This window comes from Hemitrygon akajei, chromosome 3 (assembly GCF_048418815.1).
Source record: "Hemitrygon akajei chromosome 3, sHemAka1.3, whole genome shotgun sequence".
Taxonomy (NCBI): domain Eukaryota; kingdom Metazoa; phylum Chordata; class Chondrichthyes; order Myliobatiformes; family Dasyatidae; genus Hemitrygon; species Hemitrygon akajei.
The window spans coordinates 82188939-82201956 of NC_133126.1; the positions used below are offsets into that span (position 1 = coordinate 82188939).

The 13018-nt window shown below is 41.5% G+C and overlaps 1 protein-coding gene across 2 annotated transcripts in view; it reads right to left on the minus strand.

Moving 5' to 3' along the window:
- synj2bp (synaptojanin 2 binding protein) overlaps positions 1–13018 on the minus strand; it is a 37703-nt gene that overhangs the window by 14998 nt on the left and 9687 nt on the right. For both annotated transcript variants that reach the window (XM_073040242.1, XM_073040241.1), the window contains exons 2-3: positions 8931–9067; positions 1562–1657 (exon numbers count right to left, since the gene is read on the minus strand). In XM_073040242.1, coding sequence (XP_072896343.1) covers positions 1562–1657; positions 8931–9067 — 233 coding nt within the window. The remainder of the gene's footprint in view (positions 1–1561; positions 1658–8930; positions 9068–13018) is intronic.

Below are 13018 nucleotides of genomic sequence, written 5' to 3' on the forward strand. Positions count from 1 at the left end.
TCCTGCAGTTTTATGACAGCGGCAACAACTGCTGCACTACTGCTGGAAAACCCTCATGAAAAGTGAATAAAATTCAACAGCAATATCTTTAAGATTTCAATTCCAAAGTACATTTTATGAAAAGCAAAGTCAGGTCCTGAATACAGTCGATGTTTTTGCTCAGAGAACCAGGCTGTACTTGAAATATTTTTGTTGGTAAATTAACTTAATTCAGTGGATAGGAAGTATCACATAGTAATAAAATAGAGGCAACTGTTTTGTCTTCAGTTACTTAGTGTACTCTAAACTGCTGGGAATTTGTTAGCTGGGAAGTGGAAGAGTTCCACTTTCCTAGGCTGCTAATTTCCCATCTGTGGTATAAATACATGGGGACTGTATTGTTACACAATCTGTAATCAGCTATGGTTCATCATTTTTGACCCTGAGATGATGTTCCCTTAAGAATTGAAATATATTAGGAATAATCTGCATGCCCTAGTTAATGAAGTTACCGCAAGACACCGAAGCCAAAAACAGATTGTTTGGCAAGATGGATCAAAATAAAAGTCAATTAAAAAATTAAAGCAATTTGCTCACCATTTTAATTAGTCCTAGTTTTTATTTTCTGCAGAAGAATAAAATGCAGAATAAGTGGGAGGCCTGATTTGGATCTCATTTTTTGATTTTGAGTTCTAAAATCTAATTATGAATCTGCACTTTAGGAAAAAGGTGATAACAAAGTGGACTAATGTGTGTGCATTCACCAACCATGAGAACATTTTCTCACTCAACTGTGCCTTTGGATGATTCAGTGCATCACTGAAAGATATTCTTTTTAAGGACCAACTCCAAAGAATTTGCATTTAAATAGTGGATTTCACAATTGTATACTAAAATACAATTTCAATTATAAACACAGTGGCTGGGATAAATACAGCATAAATTATAGGAACAGCAATGTGATAGTGACTTGACAATCTGTTTAAGTAACTCCAGCATCTGGAGAACCTCTTGTTTTTATGCTTTTGTAAGTAACATGGTTGACTATAAATACTAAACAAGACATTCCAAGGGTTAAAATGCAGGGAACTGCAAATGCTGGAAATACTCAGTAGCTCTGACAGCGTCTGTGGAGAAATCAGATATAACATTCCAGAACAAATGATCTTTTACTGGAACTAATAAAAGTTCATTGAACTGAAGTATTGACTGCTTCCTCTCTGCAGTCATGCTACCCGATCTGTGGAGTATCAAGATTCTGTGTTTCACTAATCTGTACTATGTAGAGGTGTCAGTGCTTACATATCTGGAATGCAATTTAAATCCACAAACTTCTGACTCAAAAGAATGACTAATATAACCAAGCCAATACTGACAAAATAACTTGAGTCTTTTCATGCAACATTATCCCAGCCAAATGGCTATTTGGAAGTAGGAGCTTCAAAACAATACCCACATTTCAAAAAGCTCAAATATAAAGTGGCCCTCAGGCTTCCCCTAAAAATAATGCATTAATAACTGAGGCAAATAGGAAAGAGAAGTTGGCTGGTCAACATACAGACTTAACAGTCACACATTTTACCTTTTTTAAAACCAATAGTGTCACCACATCACCAGAATTTCTAAATATTTCCACCGCCTCCTGATGAGTCACATTGGCAAGCTCTCGCCCATTGATCTAATTTATAAAAAGAAATATTTTTACATTACTGATGGAGTTAGGACATGTTTTATGTAATCTAAAATAAGTTATGTCATGGACTGGTTAATACAACTAATTAACCTGGCTGACGATCAACACTGGTGCATCTCAAGGAAGTGCGCTTAGCCCACTGCTCTACTGTCTCTAAACCCATGATTGTGTGGCTAGGCAGAGCTCAAATGCCATCTATAAATTTGCTGATGATACAACCATTGTTGGCAGAATCTCAGAGAGGGGAGGACATTCAGGAGTAAGATATACCAGCTAGTTGAGTGTTGTCACAGCAACAAGGTCAGTAAGACTGAGAGCTGTTTGTGGACTTCAGAAAGAGTAGGACGCGGGATCATGAACCAATCCTCAGAGGGATCAAAATTGGAAAGAGTGACCAATTTCAAGCTCTTGGGTATCAAGTTATCGGAGGATCTAACCTGGTCAACATACCCATGCAGCTGTGAAGAAGGCAAGACAGAGGCTATATTTCATTAGGAGTTTGAGGAGATTTGATTTGATTCCTAAGACACATGTTCTGTGGAGAGCATTCTGGCAGGCTGCATCACTGTCTAGTATGGGGGGACTATTGTACAGGATCAAATGAAGCTATGGAAAGATGTAAAATTAGTTAGCTCCATCTTGGATACTCGCCTCTGTAGTATCCAAGACACCTTCAAGGACGTCTCAGAAAGGCGGCATCCATCATTAGGTACTCCCATCTCCCAGGACATGCCTTCTTCACACTGTTACCACCAGGAAGAAGGTACAGAAGCCTAAAGGCACACATTCAGTGATTCAGGAACAGTTTCTTCCACCTTGCCAACTGATTCCTAAATGGACATTGAACCCATGAACACTTTTATTATTTCTGCTTTGCACTAGTACGCTCTGGGCCTGGACCCATCACCAAGTTTCAGCCCTTTCCTGACCTTTCCAAATCTGCCTGGCGCTTAGATCAATCAAACCTTGCTTTCGCTTTAGATTGACGGGCCTTCAATCTGCCTCTCCTCTGCTCCGACTTTGCTCTGCTCCACTTGCCCTGACTGCCTCGAACATGCTTTGTACCCGCACGCTTCAACCCTCAACTCAGCCTCGCATTCGCTTGCCTCTCCATCATCTGTGATGACAGTTTACCATAAATTTTACAAGGAAAAGTTTTGTTAATAATGTATTTAGTTGTATTCTATGCTTTCTTTATCGCCAGTAAGTAGTCACTGGGCTTCACCAGCGCCAACATAAACTAGGAGATTAAAAGGTTATATGAAGTGGGTAATCCCCAATACGTGTTCAAAGGAATTTTAACTGGAATGTTCTAAGCTCAAACATGAGGAAATCTGCAAATGCTGGAAATTCAAGCGACACACACAAAACGCTAGTGGAACGCAGCAGGCCAGGCAGCATCTATAGGAAGAAGTACAGTCGACGTTTCGGGCCAAGACCCTCCGTCAGGACTAACTGAAAGAAAAGATAGTAAGAGATTTGAAAGTGGGAGGGGGAGGGGAAAATCTGAAATGATAGAAGACAGGAGGGGGAGGGGTGAAGCTAAGAGCTGGAAAGTTGATTGGCAAAAGAGATATAGCTGGAGAAGGGGGAGGATCATGGGATGGGAGGCCTAGGGAGAAAGAAGGGGAGGAGAGCACCAGAGGGAGATGGAGAGCAGGCAAGGAGTGATTGTGAGAGGGACAGAGAGAGAAAAAAGAGAACAGGGAAAAAAAAGGGGAAATTAATTAATTAATAAGGGATGGGGTAAGAAGGGGAGGGGGCATTAACGGAACTTAGAGAAATCAATACGTACGAACAAGCTGGAGGAACTCAGCAGGTCGGGCAGCATCTGTGGAAACGAGCGGTCAATGTTTCAGGCCAAGACCCTTCATCAGAACTGAAAGAGGAGGGGGCAGGGACCCCATAAAGAAGGTAGGGGGAGGGTAGGAAGGAGAAGGCTGGTAGGTGCCAGGTGAAAAACTAATCAGAGGGAAGATCAAGGGGTGGGGGAGGGGAAGCAGGGAGGGGATAGGCAGGAAAGGTGAAGAAGGAATTCAAGGGAAAGCACTATGGGTAGTAGAAGGCGGCAGAATCATGAGAGAGATGATAGGCAGCTGGAAGAGGAGGCAGAGTGAAAGTGGGATGGGGGAAAGGAGGGGGAGGGAATTACCGGAAGTTGGAGAATTTGATGTTCATTCCAAGGGGCTGGAGACTACCCAGACGGTATATAAGGTGTTGTTCCTCCAACCTGAGTGTGGCTTCATCTTGACAGTAGAGGAGGCCATGGATTGACATAACAGAATTGGACGTGGAATTAAAATGTGTGGCCACTGGGATATCCTGCTTTCTCTGGCGGACTGAGCGTAGGTGTTCAGCGAAACGGTCTCCCAGTCTGCGTCGGGTCTCACCAATATACAGAAGGCCACACCAGGAGCACCAGATACAGTATATCACACCAGCCGACTCACAAGTGAAGTGTCACCTCACCTGGAAGGACTGTTTGGGGCCCTGAATGGTGGTGAGGGAGGAGGTGTAGGGACAGGTGTAGCCCTTGTTTGGCTGTCCCTCTCATAATCACTCCTTGCCTGGTCTCCATCTTCCTCTGCTGCTCCCCTCCCCCTTTCCTTCTCCCTAGGCCTCCTGTCCCATGATCTTCCCCCTTTTGTAGCTCTGTATCCCTTTTGCCAATCAACATTCCGGCTCTTAGCTTCATCCCTCCTCCTCCTATCTTCTCCTATCATTTTGGATCTCCCCCTCCCCCTCTCAAATCTCTTACTGTCTCTTCTTTCAGTTAGTCCTGACGAAGGATCTCGGCCAGAAACGTCGATTGTACTTCTTCCTATAGATGTTCTAAGCTCAACTGAGGAAAGGATATTGCTGGATCTGGTGCTGTGGAATGAGGTGAATCAAATGGCAATGGGAAAGCACTTGAAGAATGATCATTTTAAGGCTTAAACAGAGAATGTTAAGTAAGTCAAATGGCTAAATTAGAAGACTAACAAAGAAAAATAAGAGGAGGCAGGGCATTTAAATCTGAGAGCATACTCAGTCACTGAACATAATCAAGGCTGATCTATAGTCCACATCATACTACCATTCTCCTCATTCCTCAATGCCTTATGCCATAATTAACATGGCTTCTATAGCCCTCTGAGGTGGAAAATTCTACAACATCAGTGCAGAAAATTCTTCCTCTCAGTCCTAAATGTCTTGCCTTGTACTCTGGGTCCAAAGGCTCTTAAACTACCCCCTTCTCTAATATCCTCCAGCAAGGGGAAAGAAACCCCTGCAACTAGTTCATCTAGCCCAGTTTATGAACTAGATTTTTTACATGTTTCAGCTTTATCAAACAACTATCTCCTTATCTGATAGTTACTCAATCCCAGCAATCAAAATGGCAAATCTTCCTGCTTTCCCACTATTAAAAGGACATTCTTCCTTTGGAAGGATGAATGAGATGGCACAGTTAAAAAGTTCAAAAGTAAATTTATTATCAAAGTACATATACGTCATCATATACAATCCTGAGATTCATTTTCTTGTGGGCATTCACAGTAAGTACAAGAAACACTATAGTATCAATGAAAGACTGCACCCAACAAGACGGACAAACAATGTGCAAAAGACAACAACTGTGCAAATGCAAAAGAAAGAAATAATAATAAATAAGCAATAAATCTCAAGAACATAAAATGAAGAGTCCCTGAAAGTGAGCCCATAGGCTGTGGGAATAGTTCAGTGATGGGGTGTGTGAAGTTGAGGGAAGTTATTCCCTCTGGTTCAAGAACCTGATGGTTGAGGGGTAATATCTGTTCCAGAACCTGGTGGTGTGGGTCCTGAGAGCTCCTGTACCTCTTGCTTGATAGCAGCAGTGAGAAGGGGTCCTTGATTTATGCTGCTTTCCTGCGACAGTGCTCCATGTAGATATGCTCAATGGTTGGGGGCTTTACTTGTGATTAACTGGGCTGTATCCACTTTTTGTGGGTTTTTTTGTACAAGGGTATTGGTTTTTCCGCACCAGGCCTTGATGCAATCAGGCAGTATACTCTCCATCGCACATCTACTAGAAGTTTGTCCAAGTTTTAGATGGCATGCTAAATCTTCACAAACACCCAAGAAAGTAGAGGCATTGTTTTGCTTTCTTCACAATGGCACATATATGCTGGACCCAGGACAGATCCTGTGGAACTTAAATTTGCTGACACTCTCTTCTTCTGATCCCCAGATGATGATTGGCTCACTGACTTTTGGTTTCCTCCTACTGTAGTCAATAATCAGCTCCTTGGTCTTGTTGACATTGAATGAGAGGTGTTGTGGCATTCATCAACCAGATTTTCAATCTCACACCTATATGCTGATTCGTCATCACTTTTGATTTGGTCAACAACAATGGTATCATCAGCAAACTTATATATAGCTTTGGAGCTGTGCTTAGCCTCAGATTCATAAGTATAAAAAAAGTACATCGGGGGCTAAGCACATAGCCTTGTGGTGCACCTGTACTGATGGTAAGTGTGGAGGAGATGTAATTGTCAATCTGAACTGACTGGGATCTGGCAAATGAGGAAATAGAGGATCCAGTTGCACAAGGATATATTGAGACCTAGATTTTGAAGTTTACTGATTGGTTTTGAGGGGAAGATTGCGTTAAATGCAGAGCTTTAGTCAATGAAGAGCATCCTGACGTATGCATCTTTACTGTCCAGAAGTTCCAGGGTTCAATGAAGAGCCAATCTGCTGCTGAACTGTTTTAATGGTTGGCAAATTGGAGCATATTCAAGTTGCCTTTCAGGCAGGAGTTGATCCGTTTCATCACCAACTTCTGAAAGCACTTCATCATAGTGAATGTAAGTGCTACTGGACGAAAGCCACTGAAGTAGGTTACCACGTTCTTTTTAGGCACCGGTATAATTGAAGCCTGCTTGAAGCAGGTGGGTACGTCAGACTGTCAAAGCGAGAGGTTAAAGATACAGGAGAACACTCCAGCCAGTTGATCCGTACAGGCCTTCAGTATCAGCCAGGTACCCAATCTGGGCCCAAAGCTTTCTGTGGAATCACACTCCAGATGGATGCGCCTAAGTCAGCCTCAGAGACTAAAGTCACAGGGTCATCTGGGGTTATGGAGGTTTGTGAAAAGTGCTTTCATGCTTTGACAGTTAAAATGAGCATAAAAGGCACTGAGCTTATCTGGGAGCAAAACCTTGTTACCTATGTTGTTCCATTTCACTTTGGTTTGTAAGTGGTGGTAATATTCAAGTTTCACCACAACTGTTGAGTATTCTTCAGTGATTCCAGTTTGGTCTGAAATTGCAATTTCACATACGAGATGGCTTTCTGGAGATCAAAACTGGACCTCTTGTATGTTACTTGGTTGCCAGACCTGAACACCACTGATCTGGCACTCAACAGATTACGGACATCATCGTTCATCTAGGGCTTCTGTCTGAGGAAGATGCTGAATGATTTTGTAGGGGCATAATCTTCTAAAACTGTTTTTACAAACTTTGTGAAAACCGTTCAGATCTTTGAGGTGGCCTCGAACATGGCCCAATCCACCAACAGAAAACAATCCTGTAGCCGCTCCTCTGCCTCTCACAACTATCACGTAGTTGTCCTTACTTCTGGAGCCTTGCTCTTTATCTTCTGCCTGTTTACAGGTAAGAGGAAGAAAGCCAAATGGTCAGATTTCCCAAAATGTGATCAAGGGATCAAAAGGTAAGCATTCCTTATGGAAGTATAAAAGTAGTTGAGTGTATTGTGATACCTGGTGCTACAGGTGATATGTTTATGATAATTGGGCAGAGAACACTTCATTAAAGTCCCTGACAATGATCTGAAAGTCATCCAGGTAGGCCATTTCTTGTTTGCTGATGGTGGCACTCAGAACTTCAAGTGCTTGCTGAACATCAGCCTTTGGCGGTATGTAAACTACGATTAGGATCGTGGAGGAGAACCCTGTTGGTAAGTAGAATGGTCGGCACTTTAACATTAGATGTTGCAGGTCGGAAGAACAAGAGTGCAACAAAGTTGCTATGTCCAAGCACTATGAAGGCTTTATCAATGAAACACAAACCCCCACCTTTTGCTTTCTCCAAATCAGCAGTCCGTTCCATCAGACCTCGATCTGATTCCGAATGTGGCATTTCTTGAGTTAGCCATGTCTCCGTGAAACACAGAATGCAACGATCCCTCATTACCTTTTGATACAGCAATGTTGCCCTTAGTCCTCAATCTTGCTCTCCAGTGACTGTACATTTGCTAACAAGATAATGGATGAAGGAAATTTCGTACCCTGGTGTGTATCTCAGTATGGTCCTTATAGTAGCAGGAAGACACCTTTGCTCCTGTACTCAAAGCCCCTCAAAACAAATGTCAATATTATTTGTATAGAAGGTTGAAAAGTAGCAAATGCAACACTCTAGAAAGTGCTTTGAAAGGTTTGAATTAAGGGGTGCCTTCATGGATTTGTGAAAGGAAGGTTGTGTTCTCCGAATTTAAATGTAATTCTTTGTATAGAAGGTTAAGAAAGGGAATGCAGTGGATATTCTCCATATAGATTTTATGGAAGGACAATACAATAGACTGATTAACAAAACTGAACCTCTTGGAAGACAAGGATCAATATCTATCTACATAAAAATAACATTTCTTTACAAGAAATCATCATGTTGTGCTATCTGCTCCACCCACCCCCCCGCATAAATGAAGGAGGGTAAACAGTCCTCATTGAGAGGACTAATTCACATGACGGACATTGAAAAAAATTAAAATTTCACAATCTGCCAATGATAAGATCTGCTCAGATTTGTCAAAGGACAAGGCCATAAACCAAAAGAATGGGCAAACAAATGGAAGACAGAATTTAATAAAAGGAAGTATGAACTGATTTATTTTGCATGAAAAGATGCAGAGAGCTATCACAGACATCAGTTGTAAGGTGTGTACAGGGACAGATTCAGCCAGCAACCCATGGGCATAAACGTGCAAAGTCAGTAAGACATACTTCTAGAGTAGTTAGTAAAGCATGTGGAATCTTGAGCTTCAAGAGTAGAGGTATTACGCACAAAAGCACAGAAATAACACAAAACAAACTAGAGTATTGCTATTTGTTCAGGTTACCATTACTTAAGAAACATGTGAAGTTCCTTGAGGTGGTGTGGAGAATTACCAGAATAGCTCCTTGGATGAAGATTTTAACTACAAGGTTATATCAGAGAATCTGTCATTGTTTTAAGATTAATTCATACCCAATGAGTATTCAAAACAGATGTCTTACTGCTAAGATTTGGTCTTGTTCCTTTAACCGTCCATCAAGATCTGCTGGTCCATCAGCTTTAATTTTGCTCACGTAGATTGCACTGTCCTTACAATTGGGCTGGTAATCTGTTCCTCCAATAATATTGAATCCCAACCCTACAAATAAGCAAGGTCATAAATAAACGTAGTTAAAAGAAAACTACCCTATCAACAACGGCTAGTATAGCACAAGTTTTCTGAAATGAAACGTATCTTCTGAAATCTTCAATGAAAGTCCAAACAGCAGTACCTTTTGATCAACTTGGAATAGTACATTTATATTTTGAGATCAGGCTAATTTTAAGCACTTCAAACACACTCATAATAAATTCTAATTAGAACAGCAAAAAGGATGTGTCTATGATATTTCTTAGTCAGATACTTTCTCCTGTATGATCCAGATTTTCAAAGCTCCATCACTCAAGACATGCTTCCAGAAGCCTGAAGCCTAGCTCCTGGAATTCCCTCATAAATTAACAACACTCTTGTTTTCCTCTCATACAGTCATAGAACACTGCACCACACAAAAATGCTCCTCAGCCCATCTAGTCCATAGCCTTCCAAACCACTCCTATCCATGTACTATGCTTATCCAAATTTCTCTTAAACATTGAAATCAAACCCGCATTCACTTCCGCTGGCAGCTCATTCCACACTCACCACTTTCTGAATGAAGTTCCCCCTCATGCTCCCCTTAAACAATTCACCTTTCATTCTTAATCCATGAACTCTATTTCAAGTCTCACCTAAACTCAGTGGGAATAGCCTGCTTACTTTTACCCAATCTATACCGCTCATAATTTTGTATGCATCTATGAAATCTCACCTCATTCTCCTACACTCTACAGAATAAAATCCAAATCTACTCAATCTTTTCCTGTAACTTAGGTGCTCAAGGCTTGGTATCAGCCTTGTAAGTTTTCTCTGCACTCTTTCAATCTTATTGACATCTTTTCTACAGGTAGGTGACCAAAACTACACACACAATACACCAAATTAGGCCTCACCAATGTCTTATACTACTTCAACACAATATCCTAACACCTGTACTCAATACTTTGATTTATGAAGGCCAATGCAACCCTATCTACCTGTGTTGCCACATTCCAAGAATTATGGATATGTATTCCCAGATCCCTCAATTCTATCCACACTACTCAGTGTCCTAGCGCTCACCGTGCAAGTCCTATCCTGGTTTGTCCTTCCAAAGTGCAACATCTCACATTTTTCTGCATTAAATTCTATCTGCCATTTTCATCCCAATTTTTTTCAGCTGGTTCAGATCCAGCTGCCAGCTTTGATACCCTTCCTTGTTGTCCACGACACCCCCATCCTGGTGTCATCCTCAAATTTGCTGATCCAGTTTACTACATTATCATCCAGATCATTGATAATGATGATAAACAACAATGGACCTCATACCGATCCCTCTGGCACACCACCTGTCACAGTGCTCCAATCAGAAAGACATCTATCTAGCACCACTCTCTGGCTTCTACTCCAAAGCCAATGTTGAAATCAATTTACTTCCTCACCCTAAATACCAAGCAACTGAAACTTCTTGACCAGCCTCCCACATGGGATCTTGTCAAAGGCCATGCTTAAGTCCCTGTAGACAACATCCATTGCTTTGCCTTCATCAACTTTCCTGGTAACTTCCTCAAAAAAACTCTATAAGATTGGTTAGACACAACCTACTATACCTAGAGCCAAGTTGGCTACCCCTAATTAGTCCCTATACAAATACTTATATATGTAGTCCCTTAGATTACCTTTCAAGAATTTATCTGCTACAGATATCAGGCTCACCAGCCTCTAATTCCCCAGCTTATTCTTAGAGCTGCAGTTCACAACTATTTTTATGCCCTGGACCCCAACCATTATCTAGGGGGTCCATGGACCCCAGGTTGGGAACTTCTGTCTTACAGCCTTTCTTAAACAATGGAACAACATTCGCTATTCTCCAATCTTTCGGTACCTCACCCATGCTTAAGCATGGTTTAAGTATCTCTGCAAGGATCCCTGCAATTTCTGCACTCGCATCACCCAGGACCTGTGGGAACCTTATCATGCCCTCAGGATTTATCCACGCTAATTTGCCTCAAGACGGTAAACACCTCCTGCTCTTTAATCTCTATGTAGTCCATGGTCTCACTACTGCTTTGCCTCGCTTCTATCGACTATGTCCATCTGCCGAGTAAGTACACATACAAAGAAAGCATTTAAAATTTTGCCCATCACTTTCGGCTCCATGCATAAATGACCACTCTGATCTTCAAGAGGGCCAATTTGTCTCTTGCTATCCTTTTGCTCTTACTATATCTGTAGAAGCCCATGAGATTTCCCTTCACCTTGTCTGCTAGAGCAACCACATGCCTTCTTTCAGCTCTCCTGATTTCTTTCTTAAGTGTTCTCTAGCATTTTGGCTATACCTGAGATATAGCTCTTTCCTCTTCTTAACAAGGGCCTCAATATCTCTCAATATTCTGACGGGAACTTACAAATTCCATACTCTCAAAATTTCACTTTTGAAGGCCTCCCACTTCCCAAGTACACTTTTGCTGTCCCAATCTACACTTGCCATTAAAATTGGCCTTTCTCCAATTTAGAATCTCAACCCATGAACTACACTTACCCTTCTCCACAATTATCTTGAAACTAATGGCATTATGATAACTAGATGCGAAGTGTGCCCCTACACAAAAACTGTCACTGCCCTGTCTCATTCCTGCCTAGGAGATCTAGTATTGCATTCTCTATTAACTAAATAAAGGAAACTTTCCTGAACAAACTTAAACAAAATCTATCCTGTCCACCCCTTTTATAGTATGGGACTCCCAGTCAATATGTAGAAAGATGAAAGCATCTACTATCGCAATCTTATGTTTCTTGCAACAATCTGTGATCTGTCTACAAATTTGCTCCTTTAAATCCCACTGGTAGTTGGGTGGTTTTTAATACAATTCCGTTAATGTGGTCATCCTCTTTGTATTCTTTCGTTCCACCCATATATCCTCAGTATGAGTTCTCGTGCCTGCCCTGTCTAAGCAATGCTGTGACATTGTCCCTAATAATGCTATCCCCTCCCCTTTAAACCCTCCTGCTCTATCACATGTAAAACAACAAATTCCAGGAATATTGAGCAGCCAGTCCCACCCACCCCTCCTGCAACCAAGTGTCACTAATAGCTACAATGTCATAATTCTATGTGCTGATCCATGCCCAAAGCATATCTGCCTTTCCTACAACACTCCTTGCAGTGAAATATACGCAGCTCAGAACAGTAGTCACACAGTGTTCAACCTTTTGACTATGATCAATAATCATTGTCATGGAATAAAACCAGAAACTTCACTACACAGAATAAGATCATTCAAGCAAATATGACCATGTCTTTTGAAAGAACTACTCAAGCTAATACCAACTTTCAGCACATTATGTATAACCCAGCAGATCATAGCTCAAGTACATCCAAGCATTTATAAGAGTGGTAAGTGTGTCTATTCTATCAGACGCTGTGCTCATTGATCCCTTCCACACTATAGTTTAAAAAAATCTGCGTTTTAATGTTCCTAACAATGACCATAAATCTATGATTTTTTTTTTCCACCCCATTTTCTCCCTGCACCAATTTGGTGCATCAGGCGGCGACCTTGCTGTTTCTTGTGTGTCTGTTTTATGAGGCCAAGTTGCTAGTTTGACATTCAACCTAGCACTGTGCAAGAACTCTTGCAAGGAGCTGGACGTACCTGAACCCGGGACCTCTCGCTCCAAAGTCTGGTCCGATGCCACTACACCACCAGCAGAGATACTAAAGGAAATAGGTCTCTCTCTACTTGTGCTAAGCCTCTCAGTTTTATACCCCTCAATTAAGTCTTCCCTTTTCCAAAGTAACTCAAGTCTATTCAACCTTTCCCCAATTAAAATTTTCTAGTCCAGGAAATTATACACAACAAGCTTGTTGCTTGCACTACTAAACATGAAGCCATTGATAGCTGTGCTGGAACCGGTTAAAAGTCCAAAGATAGTGATAGATCTGGAGATTCAAATGTCCAAGGAACAACTAAT